This window comes from Salvelinus namaycush, chromosome 17, assembly GCF_016432855.1.
Source record: "Salvelinus namaycush isolate Seneca chromosome 17, SaNama_1.0, whole genome shotgun sequence".
In the NCBI taxonomy this organism is placed as follows: Eukaryota; Metazoa; Chordata; class Actinopteri; order Salmoniformes; family Salmonidae; genus Salvelinus; species Salvelinus namaycush.
The window spans coordinates 11,887,023-11,907,444 of NC_052323.1; the positions used below are offsets into that span (position 1 = coordinate 11,887,023).

Below are 20,422 nucleotides of genomic sequence, written 5' to 3' on the forward strand. Positions count from 1 at the left end.
ATATCCAGGCTCAGCGATGACTTGCATCTTACAATGAGTATGATGAACACTTTGCCTTCCCGGCACTAGGACTGCCAACTAAAAAATATATATACATTTCTGTTGGGTCAGGTAATATTAGAGAATGATGTAAGGGGGGCTGATGGGTGGAAGATTTGTGTTGATTGTGGAAGCATATTCATTCTGCAGTACTTCTAAACACTAGTAAACAAGCAGCAGATCATTTGAAAAGACAGTGGATATAATGGCTAAAATGACAAATCTAGGCATGTATCTCTTCAAACAGGGATGTAAAGGCCAACTTGAGCAATGTCTGGGCAAATGTATTCTTACATATGTGATGAATAAAACGTGTAGAATGGGTGATGGTGTTCATTTTCTGAATTCCATTTTCTCCTTAACTTTTACACTGTTGATCGAGACGTCAAAAACCTGACCAGTGGTCTAACCGAGTGCATCTCTGTATTACCAGTCATGTGAAATCCATAGATTAGGGCCTAATGAATTTATTTCAATTTCCTTATATGAACTGTAGCTTAGTAAAAATCTTTAAAATTGTTGCATTTATATTTTTGTTCAGTATAAAATACATGCACAGGATAGCATATAAACAATTCACACATTCTACAGCCACTCTGATGCTCATGGGCTAAATAAAAATGTTCATCAGCAGGGGAGCCGGTAGAGCCAGTTCCTCTGGGAACGACACTCCACATGATTGAGACCACAGTGGATGAGGAGGTAGCAATGGTTTTCAGCAGTTAAAATTTAATACCCCCCTTTCTCTACAGAAACCCAGGTAAAAAATAAAATACAACAGCAGCAATTACAGTAAAAAATAAAAAGCCTAAATATATATATATAAAAAGCATTAAGGGTGGATAGAAGGAGGAAGGGCAAGGACACGATGAGGTAAAGAAAGGAAAATAGATGTTCTATACGCGAGGATGGAGTCCAAAGTCTTCATCGGACCGGGGGGAAGGAGGGTTGCTGCGAGCGAGGATTGCTGGGAACTTGCGGTTGTGTCCATTCAAAATGGAGGGGAGAAAAATAAACAAACTAAAACGATTTTAGTCAAGTCCAATCCAACCATGGGAAGGAACCAGCACTCTAAGGCAGGGATTCACTCAGGAAGGGTTTTGTCCCTCTCTGGATTGAAAGAAAATCTCACTCTTCAGCGTGTGTGAGCGTTATTAGATGTGTATGTATGGGTACATGTGTGCGTGTTTGAAATTGAATGCTTGTCTGTCTACATGGTCAGTACGGCTCTTTTCACTTGCTGAAAAAAAAAAAAAAAAAAAAAAGTGGCATATTTCTATCCTTATTTCGTCATTCTTCACCTTTTTCCTTCTTTCTCCCCTATTCAGTTCGACTACCTAGTAGTCATCTAAATCGAAAAACTCGTCGTCCTCCACCTGGTAATCTATGGCCTGGAAATCCACCCTGTACCGCAAGCATCCTGAAAGAGAGAGTAAGAAAGCGTAAATTATCTGGATAAAGACTGTTGCGGGACTGAACAGTCATTACTAATATTAGGTTCATGAAGTTGACCTCATGCTGTGAACTACCGCCACAACATGACCGTAACAAAAGGACACCATGTTATAATTCTATAAAACAACTGGTTGATGTGGACTCACCCCCGATGCCGCCGAAGCCCTTGACAAACTGAGACCCTTCCTGACTCTTGTCTGTGACGATCTCCAGTGTGGCTCCAAACTTCTTGTAGTTGTTGGCGAACCACTCCAGCAGAGGCATGCTTTCAATCAGCTCGTGGTCCTGCCCAGTCTGAACATGCGAGCACACACACACACAAATGGACAGGTTTGAGAGGGCAAAGAAATGTAAACAAGTTAACACCAAATTCAACCACCTGAATGGGTTCAGGGACAGAAAGTGTTGTCAAGGCAACCGTGTGTGTACCTGCGTGTGGGTGTGAGAACAAGGGATAGAGAACAGGGTTTACCTCCTTGTCTGTGAAGTGGGACTTGTCCTTCTCCTGCTCTGGTGTTAAATAAAGAGTCTTCTCATCTGAAAACACAAAGGACAATGGAGACAGGGAATGAGAAACCATGTGAAGTGTGTGTAGCGTTCTCTTCTCAGTTGTTCTACTTCATGGTGCTAGAGGATATACTGCACATGGGGAGTGTGTGTGTCTGTACCGTTTTCTGTTCCGACGCTCTCAGCCCCATGCAGGCGAAGAATATAGCGCATGGTGTCTAGGTTCTCATAAACGATGAGGATCTCCACAGCCCCCATCTCCAGGGCTTTGAGTGTGTCCTCCACCCCAAAACAGTACTTCCCCGTGTCCTGACTGATCTCATCAAAGTACCGGCCTGCAGAGAGTGAGCGAGTAGGAGAGAGAGAGCAAGAATGGAGGGGAAGAGGAATAAAGGATAGAAAAAATAAACATTTAGTGATGGGGGATGGAGAAAGGGAAGCAAATCATCATCACACTAATTATCATTACCATTCACAAGGAAACAATCTGCACTAACCCTAACAAAAACACCTAACACAGACACACATTCGCTGGGATAACCCAAAATCTAACCTCAACGTGCCACAAACAGACCTATGAGCTTCTTTTCCTGGATGAACTTGACGTTAGAGAGGACCTCTGCCGACAGCTCGATGGCCTGGTTGAAACCGTTCTCCCCTCCATACGAGATGTCCACCAGCTTCAGTATCTTCGCCTGTAACCTCTGCGCGCACACACAACAGGGGTCAGTGGGCCATGAAATGCTTGTTTCACTCAGAATCAGAAAATCAGAGGAATTGCACCAAAAGCATCAACCTGACAAAGAATGAACTGATCACAGTATGGATTAATGCAGCATAAACCATGGATTATCTAAAACACACACACTTACAGGGTCGAACATGTCGGACTGGCTGAGCTCAGTCTTGAAGTCGGCAGACCCTGCTAGGACCATTCCGGCCACGTTGACCTTGTCGTTGGCCACATAGAGCTGGACAGCTGTCTCAGCCACCTTCCTCACATAGTTGTGTCTCTTCTCCATCCTCAGACGGGCAAAGCGCAAAGCAGACTGACCTCCTCTGCCTGAGAGAGATAAATTGTATTGGCTAAAGGGTATTGGTGGGGGATAACATCTAATGTTCTTGTTCTTATCTCTGCGTGTGTGTGTGTGTGTGTGTGATGAACGAAGCGTACCGTGTTTCTTGGGCAAGTCCACGGTGAACTTGTGCAGGACCTCTCTAGTGTTCCCCTGGAGCGTCCCGAATAGAGCCCCACTACCATCTATCACTATGAAGCCAAACTTACTGTCATCAGAGAGCAGGGCTGTCAACGCCTGGAGAGAGGGAGAGAGAAAGACAGAGGGCATTTCCATTACAATTGCCGCTAGAGACAATTAGACAACACGCATTCACACACATACAGGAGACAGACAGAACTGAGTTGAGCTCCTACCTCAGTGTGGAACTTGTTGTCACATAGGTACAGGGAGGTGTTGATGGGTTTAAAAGGCTCAAAGTCAATGTTGACTTTCTTCTCTTTGCCCTCATCTGTCACGATGGTTCCACAGTACACCACCAGGCCATTAGGTGGCACTGCAGGAGAGACAGGGATTATCAGTCAACACAGGCAAGACCCAGTGCCCCATAGTAAATACACACAACAAAGAACAGACTGGCCCTTGCTGTAGCTTTGGAGTCTGCTATGAGGTCGTCAAGGCTTCAACATCACACAACTATGCAGTCAGTCACTCACCCTTGTTGTATAGCTTTAGTCTCTGCTGTACAGAGGTGATGGCCCCGAGCACAGAGAGCCTGTTGACTCTGCTCTTGATGTTGGAGGCCGTGCCAAACTCATCTGCCAACATCTTGGCCACTCTGGAGATCTGGTCCTTAGGGGGGATGATCAGCGAGATCATGCTGGTTCCATTACTGAGGAGAGGGGGACAGGTGGTTAGACAACCTAAATACACACATTCAGTTGTGTACATAACTGTCTTAGTCATATCTCAATCTCTGAAAGAAAGAAATGAATATGCATCCACAATCAAAACAAATCTTCCATCCAGCAGCCCCCCATCGTTGATTCTCTCATTTTACCTGATCTACCTTTGTGTGACACTGGCACCCTTCAACATTGACACAATCTGACACCACTGGCAACCAAACATTACCCTCCCGGTTTCCACTATCTGAAAGTTGAGGGAGGGGGGCACAGTTTCCATACAAGCTCTGTCCTTGACACCAAAGACTGCGTTTAACGCTTCGAACACACCGACTGCGTCATTGCATCACTGCTGCATAACATTTTGCGCAGCTAGGCAACTATACTGATGCAGGTACCTTTTGCAAATGGTCGCATGCGGTTGGACACATGGAGGAGAGAATCATTTTCGCAGTATCCTCAAAACCGTGTCTTTTTGACACAACTGCTGACAGCTACAGGGACATAAACACAAAAAATGCTGCTTGTGTCCACGATAGTAGGATTGCCAGGTCAGTTTAGTAGTGAGCTTGTGCTAGATGTGGCTAGTTAGCGTTAGCTAGCTAGCTAACCTAGCTTGCTAACCTAGCCAATGAGGTGTGTGTGAAAGAAATAGTCATACCACCTTCCTCAACGTTGGTCTCATTGTTGAAAGAGCCTACTCTGCCTATCTTGACTATTTATTATTGCATTTCGCTCCAAAACTGCATTTGAGGGAAATTATATTATAGGCTCTCACAATTAATTTGAGGATGTCATCGAATAAATAATATACTTGGCAAATAAATAAATAAAAAATTTAAAGAAATTATGCAATCAAACTGTTTTTATGTAATCCCAAATTTTTACTGAATGTGTGCAAAAAAAAATCTACATTCATATTTTGCTACTTTCTGTCAAGTCCACTCATACAATTTGATGCATACTGTAGCGACCCGCACAGACAGCTGTGTGTTATGTGTTAGGCTAGTAGGTGGTTGTGTTGTACTGACCAGTACCCAGTGTTCGCGGGGTCCGACATGTCAATCAACCTGCTATCTGCCAATCACGGGAATGCCTGGAATGTTCTGATGCCGGGCATCCTGGCGGTTGGCGGAGTGGCGTGGAGGGGGGTTGGGCAGGGGGATGGAGCATTGGAAGTTAAGACCAGGTTTCGCCTTTGTTCTCTCTCTTACGTCTGGGCTTCACAAGAGAAGGTCACGATTGGCTTGTGGGTTATCTGTCATTTATTTGGCGTGTGCTACGGCCCAAACAGTAGCCTGTGTAAAGTTGGTTTAATAAACCGTCAATTCGCAAACTCAAGCCTCTGTCTGGACAATTGTTCATTTATGATCTAGTCTGGTCATTACATTGGTGTCAGAAGTAAAAACGTTGATAAAAGTTAGCCAGCTAGCTAGCTGACTTATGTGGCTAGCTACCGTAGGTGAGAACGGGGGTTGAAAATGCTTCGAGGGAATCCGAAAGTGAAGGTGGAGGTAGGGGACGATTATGGCCAAGGAGGTGCGTGTGCATGGACGTCGGAGGATCTGGCTGAGGAGATCGCCAGGGCGTCGGAGCGCAGAGGCCGCTTGAGGGAGGACGCTAGAGTGATGGCGGCTGAAGCGGGCATGAGCGCCTCGTCGACTGTGTTTCGCGCGGATTCTGGTGGGCGGGCCGAAGTGGTGACGTCAACGCGGCGGGACGAGGAATCTGGGGCTCAGGATGTAAACAAACATGGCGGCGCCCAGTTCCCGGCTGCGTCCGTATCTGTTAAGACCCCGAAGTATTCCGGTAAGGCGGATTGGGAAGCTTTTCATGCTCAGTTTGAACTGTTAGCTCATTTTAGGGGGTGGTCGGATGAAGAAAGGGCACTGCAGTTGGCTTTATGCCTCACGGATGAAGCTCTGGCCTGTTTGATATTGATTAGCCCCGAGGACAGACATGATTATGGTGCTTTAGTGGGAGCACTGAGGAGGCGCTATGGACAGTGTGTACAGCCCGGGCTACTGCGCTCCGAACTGAGTAATAGACGCAGGCAGCCTGGAGAGCCTCTACGGGTGTTAGCTAATGACATTGAGAGCCTCTCTCGGCGGGCATATGCTCACATGCCCCCCTCCGTGCAGAGCGAGCTAGCACGGGACCAGTTCATACAGGCGCTCTCTCCTACGGAGCTGCGCATACAGACCCAGCTGGCTCATCCTGAGTCATTGCAGATAGCCTTGGAGATGGCTTTGGAGAGGGAGCTGGTGTGGGCTGGGGCTTCAGCTGGGGCTTTGGTGGGGGTGCAGGGAGACACACCCTCTGTGCGAGCTGGGGGGCAGAGCAGCCCGGAGCCGGAAAAGCCTGCATGGGTGGCTGAAATGACAGAACTCATTCGTGCTGTGTCGCTACAGGCGGCACGAAACACACACCCTGGTCCCAGGGTCTGCTGGGGTTGTGGCCAGCCAGGCCATCTGCGCCGAAATTGCCCCATGTCCCCCAGAGCTCAGGGAAACGGCTCGGGGTCCGCATAGACCGGGTAGTGCGGACCCCTGGCTTTCTATCCCAACCACCATCATCTTCAGGAGGAGCCCACCGGCACAGACGGGGAAGCAAGGCTCCACTTCCCCCAGAAGCAGACGAGAGCAAGCGGATGGAGCCTGTTGTTGTGGTGGGCCGGACCTGTGTTGGGGACTTTTGTCATGTCCCTGTCACTGTGGAGGGTGTGCCCTGCTCCGCCCTGGTGGACACTGGGTCCACAGTAACCCTGGTGAGGCCAGATATTGTGCCAGGTTGGACTCAGTGTGAGCCTACAACTGTGCAGCTCCGCACAGTCACAGGTGAGCTGGCACCCATGAAAGGGAAGGGAATAATGACTCTGACAGTAGGGGGCAGGACTGTGCGTCATCCTGTGTGGGTGGCGGCTGTGCAGGACCCTTGTATCCTGGGGTTGGACTTTCTTAGGAGCACAGGCTGCCAGTTAGACCTAAATAGGGGCACACTGAGCTTCCAGGGAGGGCCGGAAGTCACCATGGCCCCCCCTAATGTCACATTCACTCAACCCAACAAACCCTTTACTCCAACAGTTAAAGCAGCAGAGACTCATGGCTGCCCCCCCTCCCCCACAGCTGTGTGTGACTTTTCCCCAGCCCCCCCGTCACCTACGGCGGTGTGTTACATTCCCCCAGCTACCTCCATGACACAGCCCTCTGTGAGCCCAGGCCGTGCCCCCCCAGCCCAGCTACCCCAGATGGGAGAGGAGAGGACACTGTCTGCAGTGAGGGAGATATGGGGGAGGAACTGTGTTGGTCTTGACCCCGAGCAGCAGGAACGGTTGTGGCAGTTGCTGTTTGAATTCAGAGACAGCTTTGCGCTGAGTGAGGAAGAGGTGGGTCAGACTCATCTGGTGCAGCATGACATCGACACAGGTGATGCTCGACCCATCAAGATGCGTCCCCGCCGTATCCCGCTGGCACGCCAGGAGGCGACAGACAAGGCTGTGTTGGAGATGCAGCGGGCAGACTTCATTGAGCCCTCAGACAGCCCCTGGGCGGCGCCAGTCGTCATGGTTCCGAAGAAGGGGGGCAAGCTGAGGTTCTGTGCGGACTACAGGCGGCTGAATGAGGTAACCAGGAAGGACTCATACCCCATACCACGTATCGATGAGTCGCTGGACCTGGTTAGGGGGTCCTCCTGGTTCTCCTCACTAGACCTCCGCAGTGGCTACTGGCAGGTGCCCCTCTCCCCAGAGGCCAGAGCCAAAACTGCATTCTCCACTAACAGAGGACACTGGCAGTTCAAGGTCCTGTGCTTTGGCCTGTGCAACGCTCCAGCTACTTTTGAGCGTTTGATGGACAGGGTGCTGGATGGCATCCCCAGACAGCAGTGTCTGGTATACCTCGATGACATCCTGGCCCATGGCAGCTCCTTCCAGTCAGCCCTGGGGGCGCTACGGCGTGTGCTGGAGAGGGTGGCTGCCGCAGGTCTGAAGCTCCACCCCGAGAAGTGCCACTTCATGAGGAGAGAGGTGTCCTTCTTGGGCCACCGAGTGGGGAAGGAGGGGATCAGCACCATGGAGGACAAGGTAGGAGCTGTCAGAGACTGGCCCACCCCCACCGACCAGCGTCAGCTGAAGAGCTTCCTGGGCCTGGCCTCGTACTACAGGAGGTTTGTACGGGGCTTCTCAAGCGTTGCTGCTCCACTGAACCGCCTGCTGCCGAAGGACAAGGCTTTCACTTGGACAGTGGAGTGTGAGGAGGCGTTCAACACCCTCAAACGTGCACTGATCGAGGCCCCCGTGCTCGCCCCCCCTGACCTCACCTTGCCCTTTATCCTGGACACAGACGCGAGCAATGTGGGCATGGGTGGGGTGCTGGCCCAGGTGGGGCCAGAGGGGGAGAGAGTGGTGGCGTACTTCAGCAAAACATTTGACAAACATGAGCGCCGCTACTGTGTCACCCGGCGGGAGCTCTTGGCTGTTGTGGCTTCCGTCAAACACTTCAAGTACTACCTGGGTGGTCTGCCCTTTACTGTAAGGACTGACCACTCTGCTCTCCAGTGGCTAATGTCTTTCAGAGAGCCAGAGGGGCAGGTGGCACGCTGGTTGGAGGAGCTTCAGCCGTATGACTTCACGGTGGTGCACAGGGCAGGGGCACGCCACTCCAACGCCGACGCCATGTCCCGTCGGCCCTGTACTGCAGACGGCTGCCGCCACTGTGAACGGAGAGAGGGACGGGAGAGAGAGCTGTGTGCAGAGGGGGTCTGTGCCACAGTGTGTCGGGCGAGCGGGCCTGTCTGCTGTGAGCTGCAGACTGTCGACGTGGCTGAATGGCGGCAGCAGCAGGGACGGGACACAGACCTACAGCCAGTGCTACAGTGGGTAGAGGCGCAGGTGAGGCCACCATGGGAAGAGGTGACAGCGCTCTCACTCGCGACCAAAGGGTTGTGGTCAAAGTTTGAGAGACTGCGGCTGGCTGATGGCGTGCTACAGCGGGCATGGAAGGAGTCAGCTACGGGAGAGGAGAGGTGGCAGGTGGTGGTCCCAAAAGCATTGCGGGAGGCTGTGCTCCAGAGTACTCATGGTGGGGTGGGGACTGGACACTTTGGGGTCACAAAAACACTGCGCCGTCTCCGTCAGGGCTTCTACTGGGGGCAGCACAAGAGGGATGTGGAGGACTTTTGTCGCCGCTGTGACAACTGCACAGCGAGAAAGGGCCCCCCAGGCCGCTCTCATGCTCAGCTCCAACAGTTCCCAGTGGGGGCTCCCATGGAGAGGGTGGGAGTGGATGTAGTTGGGCCGTTCCCCACCACAGACAGTGGAAACCGCTGGGTGCTCACGGCCATGGACTATTTCACAAAATGGCCCGAGGCCTATGCTCTGCCTGACCAGGAGGCAGAGACCATCGTCGACGCCCTGACAGCGGGGATGTTCAGCAGGTTTGGAGCTGCAGAGTCCATCCACAGCGACCAGGGCAGAAACTTTGAGTCCCGTGTGTTCGCCACCATGTGTGAGAGGCTGGGTATGCACAAGACCCGCACTACTCCTCTCCATCCTCAAAGTGATGGCCTTGTGGAGCGCTTCAACAAAACGCTTGGACAGCAGCTGGCCATCGTCTCTTCCAAACACCAGCGTGACTGGGACAAGCACCTGCCTATGGTCCTCATGGCATGCCGCTCCGCTGTCCAAGACTCCACCTCCTGCACGCCTGCCCTCCTCATGCTGGGGAGAGAGATCCGCACCCCTGCGGAGATGGCGTTTGGTCGGCCCCTGGATAGCCCTCATGTTCCCCCGGGGCCGGAGTATGCCCGGAGACTCCAGGACCGCCTGGAGACAGCCCACACCTTCGCCAGAGAGCAGCTGGTGAATGCAGGTGTGAGGCAGAAGAGGAACTATGACGTGCACACCCGGGGAAGGCACTTTGTGGCTGGGGAGCTGGTCTGGGTCTACAGCCCGCTAAGGAAAAAAGGCAGATGCCCCAAGTTGGACAGTCACTGGGTGGGACCCTGCAGTGTCCTGGAGAGGGTAGGGGAGGTTGTTTACCGGGTGCAGCTTCCTCCCAGGGGGAGAAAGGTGGCACTGCACCGGGACAGGTTAGCCCCATACAGAGGGGCCTCTTCTCCCCAAACCCCAGGAACCCCCACAATTCCCCTCTCTGGCAATGCCATTCTCCAGGCACCCACCCCCAGGTGCCGCAGACAAGGCTCCAGACAGCCCACTCCCCCTGTCTCCCCCCCTGTGTCACCGCGTGGTTCCCCAGAGCCACGGACTGTATTACCCGTTCCCGCTTCCTTGTCCCCCATATCCCTGCCTTCATCCCCTGGTTCCCAGAGGGGCACTCTGCGACCATCACGGCCACGCAGGCAAAGGAGACCTCCGGGTCGCTTCAGAGACTTTGTTTGTTCCCTCGGGGACGAGGGACTTTGTGGTGGGGGGGCTGTGTAGCGACCCGCACAGACAGCTGTGTGTTATGTGTTAGGCTAGTAGGTGGTTGTGTTGTACTGACCAGTACCCAGTGTTCGCGGGGTCCGACATGTCAATCAACCTGCTATCTGCCAATCACGGGAATGCCTGGAATGTTCTGATGCCGGGCATCCTGGCGGTTGGCGGAGTGGCGTGGAGGGGGGTTGGGCAGGGGGATGGAGCATTGGAAGTTAAGACCAGGTTTCGCCTTTGTTCTCTCTCTTACGTCTGGGCTTCACAAGAGAAGGTCACGATTGGCTTGTGGGTTATCTGTCATTTATTTGGCGTGTGCTACGGCCCAAACAGTAGCCTGTGTAAAGTTGGTTTAATAAACCGTCAATTCGCAAACTCAAGCCTCTGTCTGGACAATTGTTCATTTATGATCTAGTCAGGTCATTACAATACGTTCGATTTATCGAACGTATGCACCACACAGAACGCACTGCAACTGCCTCTGCAACGCAATGCTGCAAGGCAAATGCAGCGTTCCATTGGAAATGAATGTACTTCTGGTGTATCGAAACGCAATGACGCAGTCGGTGTGTTCGAAGCGTAAGTTCCACTGAGCCACATTGTCTGCATTCACTATACACGCTGACGCTGCATACAGACGAGTAGCTAGCTTGTGAATATAGGTCAAATGGTCAACAGTGCATGTATGTAACGTTAGCAGAGGACAGTTGATCCTTCGTCAGTGGACACGAATACTTCAGGAACAACGCCGTCCCTTTTGCCTAGTCACAGCTCGAGGAATCTACGGAGCTAGCTTTGCTAACTACGTATCAAAATGATTATGGATGACCGCTAACTAACGTTACACATTGTCACCAAAGGAAGAATAGGACACGGCAATTGGATTGCTGCTTGCTACTCATCGAGTATAGATTCCATGCTTTCCACTTCCAAGTAGAAGACATGCTCAATGCCATATCTCGACAGCAAGCCAACATCGCTATTAACTGCTAAGTCTATCGCAGCATATGAGAACATAGCTGTGTTTGAATACCCATGATAACATAGTATATACTGTATACTACATACTTAATGAGTATCAGTTCATTTTAGTATACTGTAAACGAATGGTATCTTTTTCAGTTGAGCGTACTAGCGCTTCACCTGTCTACTGGAAGTCGATGCTGCTTGCTATTGCAACCGCTTTCTAGCTTGTTAGCATAACAAATTACTACCTAGACATTTTAAATTAAATCTGGAGTGCCAGAGTGCGCTCCGAGCGTTTGTAAATTCAGAACGTCGTCAGTTTGAAAATTCAGAGTGTTTCGCTCTCGGAGCGCACGCACACTGCCAGGCAATGTCAATGGACGCTCTGGCCGAGGAGTAGGGTTGATCCAAGCGTTCTGACCTCAAAACGGCAGTCAAGCTAACTTGCTACTTCCAGACACAAATGAGAGAACACCTCAATCTGACCGTTTTACTCGCCCTAGCAGAGCTGGTTAGGCTGTTTTCATGTTATCCAGAGCGGTGGTGACTAACAGTGCTGCTGGCAACAAGTTATTTACGCTTTTTTGCCGACGTTTACTGACACCGGCCATATTCAACTGGTTTATTATGCGCTCTGGCACCGGTACACTCAGACGAGAGTGCTCTGAAATCGGAGCAGATAGCCACAGCGAATTTACGAACGCACCCGAATGTCCATTGAGAACACACGACTATACCACTTAGCTAAACTAAGAATGACGAGAATAATCAAGTCAATAAACGTTGGATAGTTAGATGGCATTTTGTTGATATACTGGCAAGGTCGATGTATTGTAGCCAACTAACGTTAGGTAGCTAGCTAACATGGTACATACTGTTGTAACCATATGCTATACGTTTCGTAAGGAATTTACATTTGGGGAAAAAATAATTAAATGTAACCTTTATTTAACTAAGCAAGTCAGTTAAGAACAAATTCTTATTTACAATGACGGCCTACACCGGCCAAACCCGGACAACGCTGGGACAATTGTGCGCCAGCCTATTGGACAGCCTGGATTCGAACCAGGGTGTCTGTAGTGACGCCTCCAGCACTGAGATGCAGTCCCCTAGATCAGGATAGGGTAGCTTAAAAATTGTCAGCCAACATGACATAAGGTAACTTATTTGATAAGCAATGCTCAACATTTACATTGCTCAACATTTGCCATAATTAGTTAAAGAATGAATTTGTTTCCGCTATCGTTGGACTTAAACCGCATATTTTCCGCCATTTTCTTCAAATCTGAAAACGTTGTGAAGCCACGCCTATTTTCTGAAGAAATGCATAATGGGCCCTAAAAATCACAGAAAGTGTGCACCGGTTATATTTTTTAAATTATTTTTATTAACAACAAATCACTACAGAAAGTACATGTGGGAACACAAGTATATTTAAATAATATACAAATGACAATTGGGTTAGGGGCCGGGCTAGGGGGTACAATATCACATTACACAAGGCCCTTATTAAGGGACAAACATACACTTATAATTCTAACAGCTTTCTTGTATAGTTTTAAATAGTTACATTTCCTTTTGAAAGGTAAGAAAATGTGGTGTTTTGTATGTAAATATGAAATTTGGCCAAAAGAATAATGATATGAATTACATAAAATTGTTCCAACTTATTTCTATCGTAGGTAAATAATCCAAGCACTACATCTCTCCACAATAGTGTAACATCTTCATAACTGTGTTCAATTATAAATCTACTGATGTCTTGCCACAGTTTCCTTACATGAATACAATGCCAAAAAAGATGCAACACCGTCTCTGGGTGGTCATTACAAAAGGTACAATTTGAGTTGATGTTTTCCTTAAACTTCTTCATTTAGTGGTTGGCAGGATAATATTTATGAACAATTTTAAAAGGAAACTTCCTTAATTTTATTAACAAGTAGGTGTGTGTGTGGCAACATCCAAACTTTCTCCCAACAGATATTATCAATAAAACCGTTCTAATAAGGCATGACATAATGTATAGATATAACCAGTTGCAAAGCAGGATGTTGTATACTCGTATTTCGGCGAATGTAGTACGACATCCGGGAACTTTTGGCATACTAACTACAGTTGAAGTCGGATGTTTACATACACCTTTGCCAAATACATTTAAACTCAGTTTCACAATTATTGACATTTAATCCCAGTAAAAATTCCCTGTTTTAGGTCAGTTAAAATAAAGTGGTGATCCTAAGAATGTGAAATGTCAGAATAATTGTAGAGAGAATGATTTATTTCAGCTTTTATTTTTTTCATCACATTCCCAGTGGGTCAGAAGTTTACATACACTCAATTACTATTTGGTAGCATTGCCTTTAAATTGTATAACTTGGGTCAAACGTTTTGGGTAGCCTTCCCCAATAAGTTGGGTGAATTTTAGCCCATTCCTCCTGACAGAGCTGGTGTAACTGAGTCAGGTTTGTAGGCCTCCTTGCTTGCACACGCTTTTTCAGTTCTGCCCAAAACTGTTCTATAGGAAGGGTGGTCAGGGATTTGTGATGGCCACTCCAAAACCTTGACTTTGTTGTCCACAAGCCATCTCGCCACAACTTTGGAAGTATGCTTGGGGTCATTGTCCATTTGGAAGACCCATTTGCGACCAAACTTTCATTTCCTGACTGATGTCTTGAGATGTTGCTTCAATATATCCACATAATTTTCCTACCTCGTGATTAGAGGTCGACCGATTAATCGGAATGGCCGATTAAATAGGGCCGATTTCAAGTTTTCATAACAATTGATAAATCGGTATTTTTGGACACCGAACAACAGAACGACAGATTTTTACCTTGTCAGCTCGGGGATTCGTTTTTGCAATCTTCCGGTTACTAGTCCAACGCTCTAACCACCTGCCTTACATTGCACTCCACGAGGAGCCTGCGTGGCAGGCTGACTACCTGTTACGCGAGGGCAGCAAGAAGCCAAGGTAAGTTGCTAGCTAGCATTAAACTTATCTTATAAAAAACAAACTACACATGGTTGATGATATTACTAGTATCTAGCGTGTCCTGCGTTGCATATAATCGATGTGCCTACTTCGACAAACGGGTGATGATTTAACAAGCGCATTTGCGAAGAAAGCACTGTCGTTGCACCAATGTACCTAACCATAAACATCAATGCCTTTCTTTAAAATCAATACACAAGTATATATTTTTGAACCTGCATATTTAGTTAATATTGCCTACTAACATGAATTTCTTATAACTAGGGAAATTGTCACTTCTCTTGCGTTCCGTGCAAGCAGTCACGGTATATGCAACAGTTTGGGCCACCTGGCTTATTGCGAACTGTGTGAAGTCCATTTATTCCTAACAAAGGCCGTAATTAATTTGCCAGAATTGTACATAATTATGACATAACATTGAAGGTTGTACAATGTAACAGCAATATTTAGACTTAGGGATGCCATCCGTTAGATAAAATACGGAACGGTTCCATATTTCACTGAAAGAATAAACGTTTTGTTTTCGAAATGATAGTTTCCTGATTCGACCATTTTAATGACCAAAGGCTCGTATTTCTGTGTATTATGTTATAATTAAGTCTATGATTTGATAGAGCAGTCTGACTGAGCAATGGTAGGCACCAGCAGGCTCGTAAGCATTCATTCAAACAGCACTTTTGTGCGTTTGCCAGCAGCTATTGCGCTGTTTATGACTTCAAGCCTATCAACTCTCGAGATTAGGCTGGTGTAACCGATGTGAAATGGCTAGCTAGTTAGCGGGGTGCGCGCTAATAGCGTTTCAAATGTCACTCGCTCTGAGACTTGGAGTAGTTGTTCCCCTTGCTCTGCATGGGTAACGCTGCTTCGAGGGTGGCTGTTGTAGATGTGTTCCTGGTTCGAGCCCAGGTAGAAGCGAGGAGAGGGACAGAAGCTATACTGTTACACTGGCAATACTAAAGTGCCTATAAGAACATCCAATAGTCAAAGGTATATGAAATACAAATCGTATAGAGAGAAATAGTCCTATAATTCCTACAACCTAAAACTTCTTACCTGGAAATATTGAACACTCATGTTAAAATGAACCACCAGCTTTCATATGTTCTCATGTTCTGAGCAAGGAACTTAAACGTTAGCTTTTTTACATGGCACATATTGCACTTTTACTTTCTTCAACACCTTGTTTTTGCATTATTTAAACCAAATTGAACATGTTTCATTATTTATTTGAGGCTAAATTGATTGTATTCATGTATTATATTAAGTTAAAATAAGTGTTCATTCAGTATTGTTGTAATTATCATTATTACAAATAAATAAACTTTAAAAAATTGTTTTTATTTAAAATCAGCCGATTAATCGGTATCGGCTTTTTTTGGTCCTCCAATAATCTGTATATAAAAAAAAATCATAATCGGTCGACCTCCACTCATAATGTTATCTATTTTGTGAAGTGCGCCAGCCCCTAATGCAGCAAAGCACCCCCACAACATGATGCTGCCACCCCCATGCTTCACGGTTGGGTTGGTGTTCTTCGACTTGCAAGCCCCCCCCCCCCCCTTTTCCCTCCAAACATAACGATGGTCATTATGGCCAAACAGTTCTATTTTTGTTTCATCAGACCAGAGGACATTTCTCCAAAAAGTACAATCTTTGTCCCCATGTGCAGTTGCAAACCGTAGTCTGGCTTTTTTTTTTAAATGGCGGTTTTGGAGCAGTGGCTTCTTCCTTGCTGAGCGCCCTTTCAGGTTATGTCGATATAGGACTCGTTTTACTGTGGACATAGATACTTTTGTACCTGTTTCCTCCAGCATCTTCACAATGTCCTTTGCTGTTGTTCTGGGATTGATTTGCACTTTTTGCACCAAAGTACGTTCATCTCTAGGAGACAGAACACGTCTCCTTCCTGAGCGGTACGACAGCTGCGTGGTCCCATGGTGTTTATACTTGCGTACTATTGTTTGTACAGATGAATGTGGTACCTTCAGGCGTTTGGAAATTGCTCCCAATGATGAATCAGACTTGTGGAAGTCTACAATTTATCTGAGGTCTAGGCTGATTTCTTTAGATTTTCCCATGATGTCAGGCAAAGAGGCACTGAGTTTGAAGGTAGGCCTTGAAATGCATCCACAGGTACACCTCCAATTGACTCAAATTAGGTCAATTAGCCTATCAGAAGCTTCTAAAGCCATGACATCATTTTCTGGAATTTTCCAAGCTGTTTAAAAGGCACAGTCAACTTAGTGTATGTAAACTTCTGACCCACTGGAATTGTGATAGATTATTTCACTTATAATTCCCTGTGTCTAAACAATTGTTGGAAAAATTACTTGTGTCATGCACAAAGTAGATGTTCTAACCGACTTGCCAACACTATAGTTCGTGAACAAGAAATGTGTGGAGTAGTTGAGAAACTAGTTTTAATTGACTCCAACATAAGTGTATGTAAACTTCCGACTTCAACTGTATATCCTTACTATGACCAATAGGCATACTATATACTCAATTCACGTCACAAATAGTACGGTTAGTATGAGTATTATAACACAGATAAATGTGATAACCACACCAACACGCTATTTTTCAAGAATCCATCCACGGTAGCCGGCGTTTTCAGCTAGGTAACAGTTAGCTGACATGTCGCTAACGTTAGTTAAGCTGGACATCAACACACAAACAACCGAGCTAGCTACAAATAACACGGCAATCAACATAATAAGTATACGATGAACTTTGAATAATGGTGGGAACTAAAGTTAATTACAATGTTGGCTGTGTTAACAAGCTACCCAGCTACCATAGCTAAGCTACCACTCCCCAATTCGGCCTCACTTATCCAGCTGTTATCACATGGGCCATTCACGTCGGCATATCGACACCCAGGCACACACACCGTATTCAACCACTTACCCACGGGCAGCTTCCAAACTTTTAATCAGTTTCTTGATTTTCCATATCTCCACGTTCCTGTCTGCCGCGTTAGGGTCATCCGCCATCTTTCCTGCTGTAATCGCGTCAGCACCTGAAAAGAGAAGAACGTTAGCTGGCTAACGTTACATCGGATTTTAGGTTGCCAGGGTGACAGTTGTGTACCTCTCGGAGCTAGAGGTGTGTGTCCGAGAGGGACCTGGATCAGCAGTGGTGGACCTACCCGGAGGAAGAAGACTATACCCCGCTTGCTGTGTCGGCAAAGTGCGCGGAAAAATTAGGCCTATAACTTACACTCTTCCCAACCTATTCGTTATATGACGTCGCAACCCGACCTAGCTTCGCCTCACTTCATCAATAAACAATTAAAATATTCAACTGTCAACCCGTTCCACCAGACACCTTGCATGTACAAACACAATCGACGACACCGTACCTGCCTCCGGCAACGCCGCTACGGTTACCACGCTAGTTGATTCAGTCGTAAGTGAAATGACGGCTCCTCTCCACAAGCTTCGCGTGATGTGATTTCGGTTATTCTCACTTCCTGGAAACGGTGAGTTACTTTGTTGGTTGGTCAAAACTCCATGTTGATCATGGATATCTCCCCGGTGATTGGAGTGATGAACTATTATACGAAAATGGGCGGGGACATCTCAAAATGTTTCACATGGGATTTGTAGTCAAAATGATATTTTACGACGGATCACAACTTGAAGTTCACTTGAACTTCTGTAGTGACTTGAATAGAGAAAAAACATTAGCTAGCTATGCAATGTCATGAAATGAAAATATCCATCAGTCATAATATCACATTACCAAAGTTTGGTCGGTGGAAGAATGGATTTTGTCAGTTTTGGAAGCCTCTAATTTCCACTATATACTATTGAGTATAGATACTTTCCAATTGCATTAAAAACAACTATTTCTATTGGCAATGTAGTACAAAATCTACAGTATTGCTTCCAAAGTTAAAGTCCAGTGTTGCACCACTAGATGACAGCATTGATTCACAAAAGAAAGCACCTTTATGGTACTACACCAGTACCCCTGTGTGAGTGTGTGTGTGTGTGTGTGCACAACCCCTCCTGCTCGCCCCCTCCATACATCTCAGATTCCATTCTAATTTCCCCTCTGCACTGATACCCATATTACAGACTGTAAATGATACAGCAGTTTGCGAGGCAGTCTTCCTCCAGTACAATATAAACAGCAATTTATCACCTGTCTGCCATCAGAGCTGTAATCTGTCACCTGGAAACGGATCCGGCCTAGTGTTCAGTGTTCTGGTCAGACAAGTTACATTTTCCCCAACTCAACAGATTCTCTGCAGACAGGGTCAGAGTGATATCATTCTGTTACTTCAGACAGGTAAAGGGGAGTCAAGGAGAGAAACTCATGTTCTGTCTTTGTGTACAGTAGTAGATCCAGAAGAAACTGCAACCTACAATGACCTCCAATGATTTCTGATGACCCCTCTAAGGTAGAGACAACCATATGAGAGAGGTTGGCTGACCATGTGTGTGTGTGGGAGGGTTATGGCGAGAGCGACCCGACACAGATGCCATCAGGTCCGCTCTGCTCCACTTTCCATCTGTGACCATCTGCTAGAGGGAGGGAGGGGATGGATGGAGGGAGGGAGGGAGGGAGGGAGGGAGGGAGAGGGAGGGAGGGACGGAGGGGATAGAGGGAGGGAGAGGATAGAGGGGGGAGGGAGGGATGTTGAGGTGTTCAAGGGCATCCCTGTGCTTGTCACAAACTGAACAAAAGGGGTGGGGATGGGTGGCGCTTTGGGTTGGATGTGGTGAGACACAAAGACACACGCACATATCACTATGTACCCCACCCCACACCTGCTCTCTGTTCCTCATGTCACATTCAGTTTTGTCCCTACCAGGAGACTGTAAGAGCTGACATATACAGTAAAATCATTGGAGCAGACAGAGGTAGCAGTGACAGGGCACTGGCCTAATCCTGACCTAAAGCAGGACAAACACAAAAACTGACCTTGGATAAGTGCTGAGGGGGGACTATATTGATGACTCTGATTCAGAATTTACCATTGACTGGTGGAGTTCAGACCCCTGAATACTGAATGTGTCAAATGATTAAACCAGTTAGTGCTTCATTCTCATTTCCATCAGCACAGGGTTTATTAAGCCTGGGCCCGCCTCTTTCTTAACATCAATGACTGCGTAAATGGAGCCATGCAAATAAAACTTGATCAAATGACTGTGATTCCTAATCTCTGGTGTTATATAAAAGACCCATTAATGCTTGGCTCATTTATTCTCCCTCTGACAACGTCATGTCCAGTTGGGAGTGTAAAGATGCAGCTTTCAGAAAGCCAGGGAAAACCATTGAAACCTCAGAGGGAATTAAGCAGCAGTTTTTCCACATGCTAATTTGTGTCTCACTGTCTCTCTGTCTGCCACACATTCAGACAGGGGATCAGAATCATCAGCACTTCAATAACTAGCATCCCCGCTAAAGACACATCTTCTTAAGCAGCTGCTGTGTGTGTGTGTGTGCGTGTGTGTGTGCGTGCGTGCGCGCGTGCGTGCGTGTGTGTGTATGTGTGAGTGTATCTGGCGGAGTCTATCTGGTATCTTGTGTGCCTCTGCTCTGTGTTTTGTGGTGTGGAAGAAAGTGCCAAGATGAGGCGCCCATAGCCAGGGCTTTTCTTTGTGTTTCGGGGTGTGGAAGGAATGCCAAAACGAGGCGCCCATAGCCAGGGCTGTGCTGTGTGTTTTGGGGTGTGGAAGAAATGCCAAGACGAGGCGCCCATAGCCGGTGCTTTGCTGTGTGTTTTGGGGTGTGGAAAGAAAGTACCAAGACGAGGCGCCCATAGCCGGGGCTTTGCTGTGTGTCTTGGGTTGTGGAAGAAAGTACCAAGATGTGGCGCCCATTGCTGGGGCTTTGCTGTGTGTCTTGGGTTGTGGAAGAAAGTACCAAGACGAGTCTACATTCTCGTCACATCACTGCCTCTCCCTCCCTCTCTTTCCTCTCTACGTCTTCCTTGGAGGCAGACAGGACATTTACTGATCTGCTCCTAAATATTAAGTGGATTAATCAGGAACATAGAGCTGGAGCTTCATAAATAGCAATGAGAGGCGGTGAGACGAGAGGGGGTCGAGGATCCTCTCCGTATCCACTGTGTAGAGCTATTAAGAGTTTATTAATG

General features: G+C 47.5%; 1 protein-coding gene across 3 annotated transcripts; it reads right to left on the bottom strand.

Moving 5' to 3' along the window:
• Nucleotides 1-490: 490 nt before the first annotated feature.
• LOC120062305 (eukaryotic peptide chain release factor subunit 1-like) lies at nt 491-17,798 on the bottom strand. Of its 3 annotated transcripts, none has more exons than XM_039012167.1 (11): nt 17,675-17,798; nt 17,221-17,332; nt 3,734-3,909; nt 3,434-3,573; nt 3,176-3,314; nt 2,874-3,064; nt 2,576-2,705; nt 2,163-2,336; nt 1,967-2,031; nt 1,641-1,788; nt 491-1,459 (listed from the first exon to the last, which is right to left on the bottom strand). In XM_039012167.1, the coding sequence occupies exons 2-11, from the start codon at nt 17,304-17,306 to the stop codon at nt 1,377-1,379; spliced, it is 1,332 nt and encodes a 443-aa protein (XP_038868095.1). In that variant the 5' UTR covers nt 17,307-17,332; nt 17,675-17,798; the 3' UTR covers nt 491-1,376. The 3 variants fall into 3 exon arrangements, with proteins under 3 accessions (XP_038868095.1, XP_038868093.1, XP_038868094.1); XM_039012165.1 differs by lacking the exon at nt 17,675-17,798 and adding an exon at nt 17,462-17,668; XM_039012166.1 differs by lacking the exon at nt 17,675-17,798 and adding an exon at nt 17,404-17,668.
• Between the last annotated feature and the right edge of the window lie 2,624 nt (nt 17,799-20,422).

Coding starts and splice junctions, on each gene's coding strand:
- LOC120062305 (XM_039012167.1), bottom strand. CDS start 17,306: ATGGCGGATGACCCTAACGCGGCAGACAGGAACGTGGAGATATGGAAA. Junction 2,032..2,162: donor GAGCGTCGGAACAGAAAACG/GTACAGACACAC, acceptor TTGTGTTTTCAG/ATGAGAAGACTCTTTATTTA. Junction 1,460..1,640: donor GGGCTTCGGCGGCATCGGGG/GTGAGTCCACAT, acceptor TCTCTCTTTCAG/GATGCTTGCGGTACAGGGTG.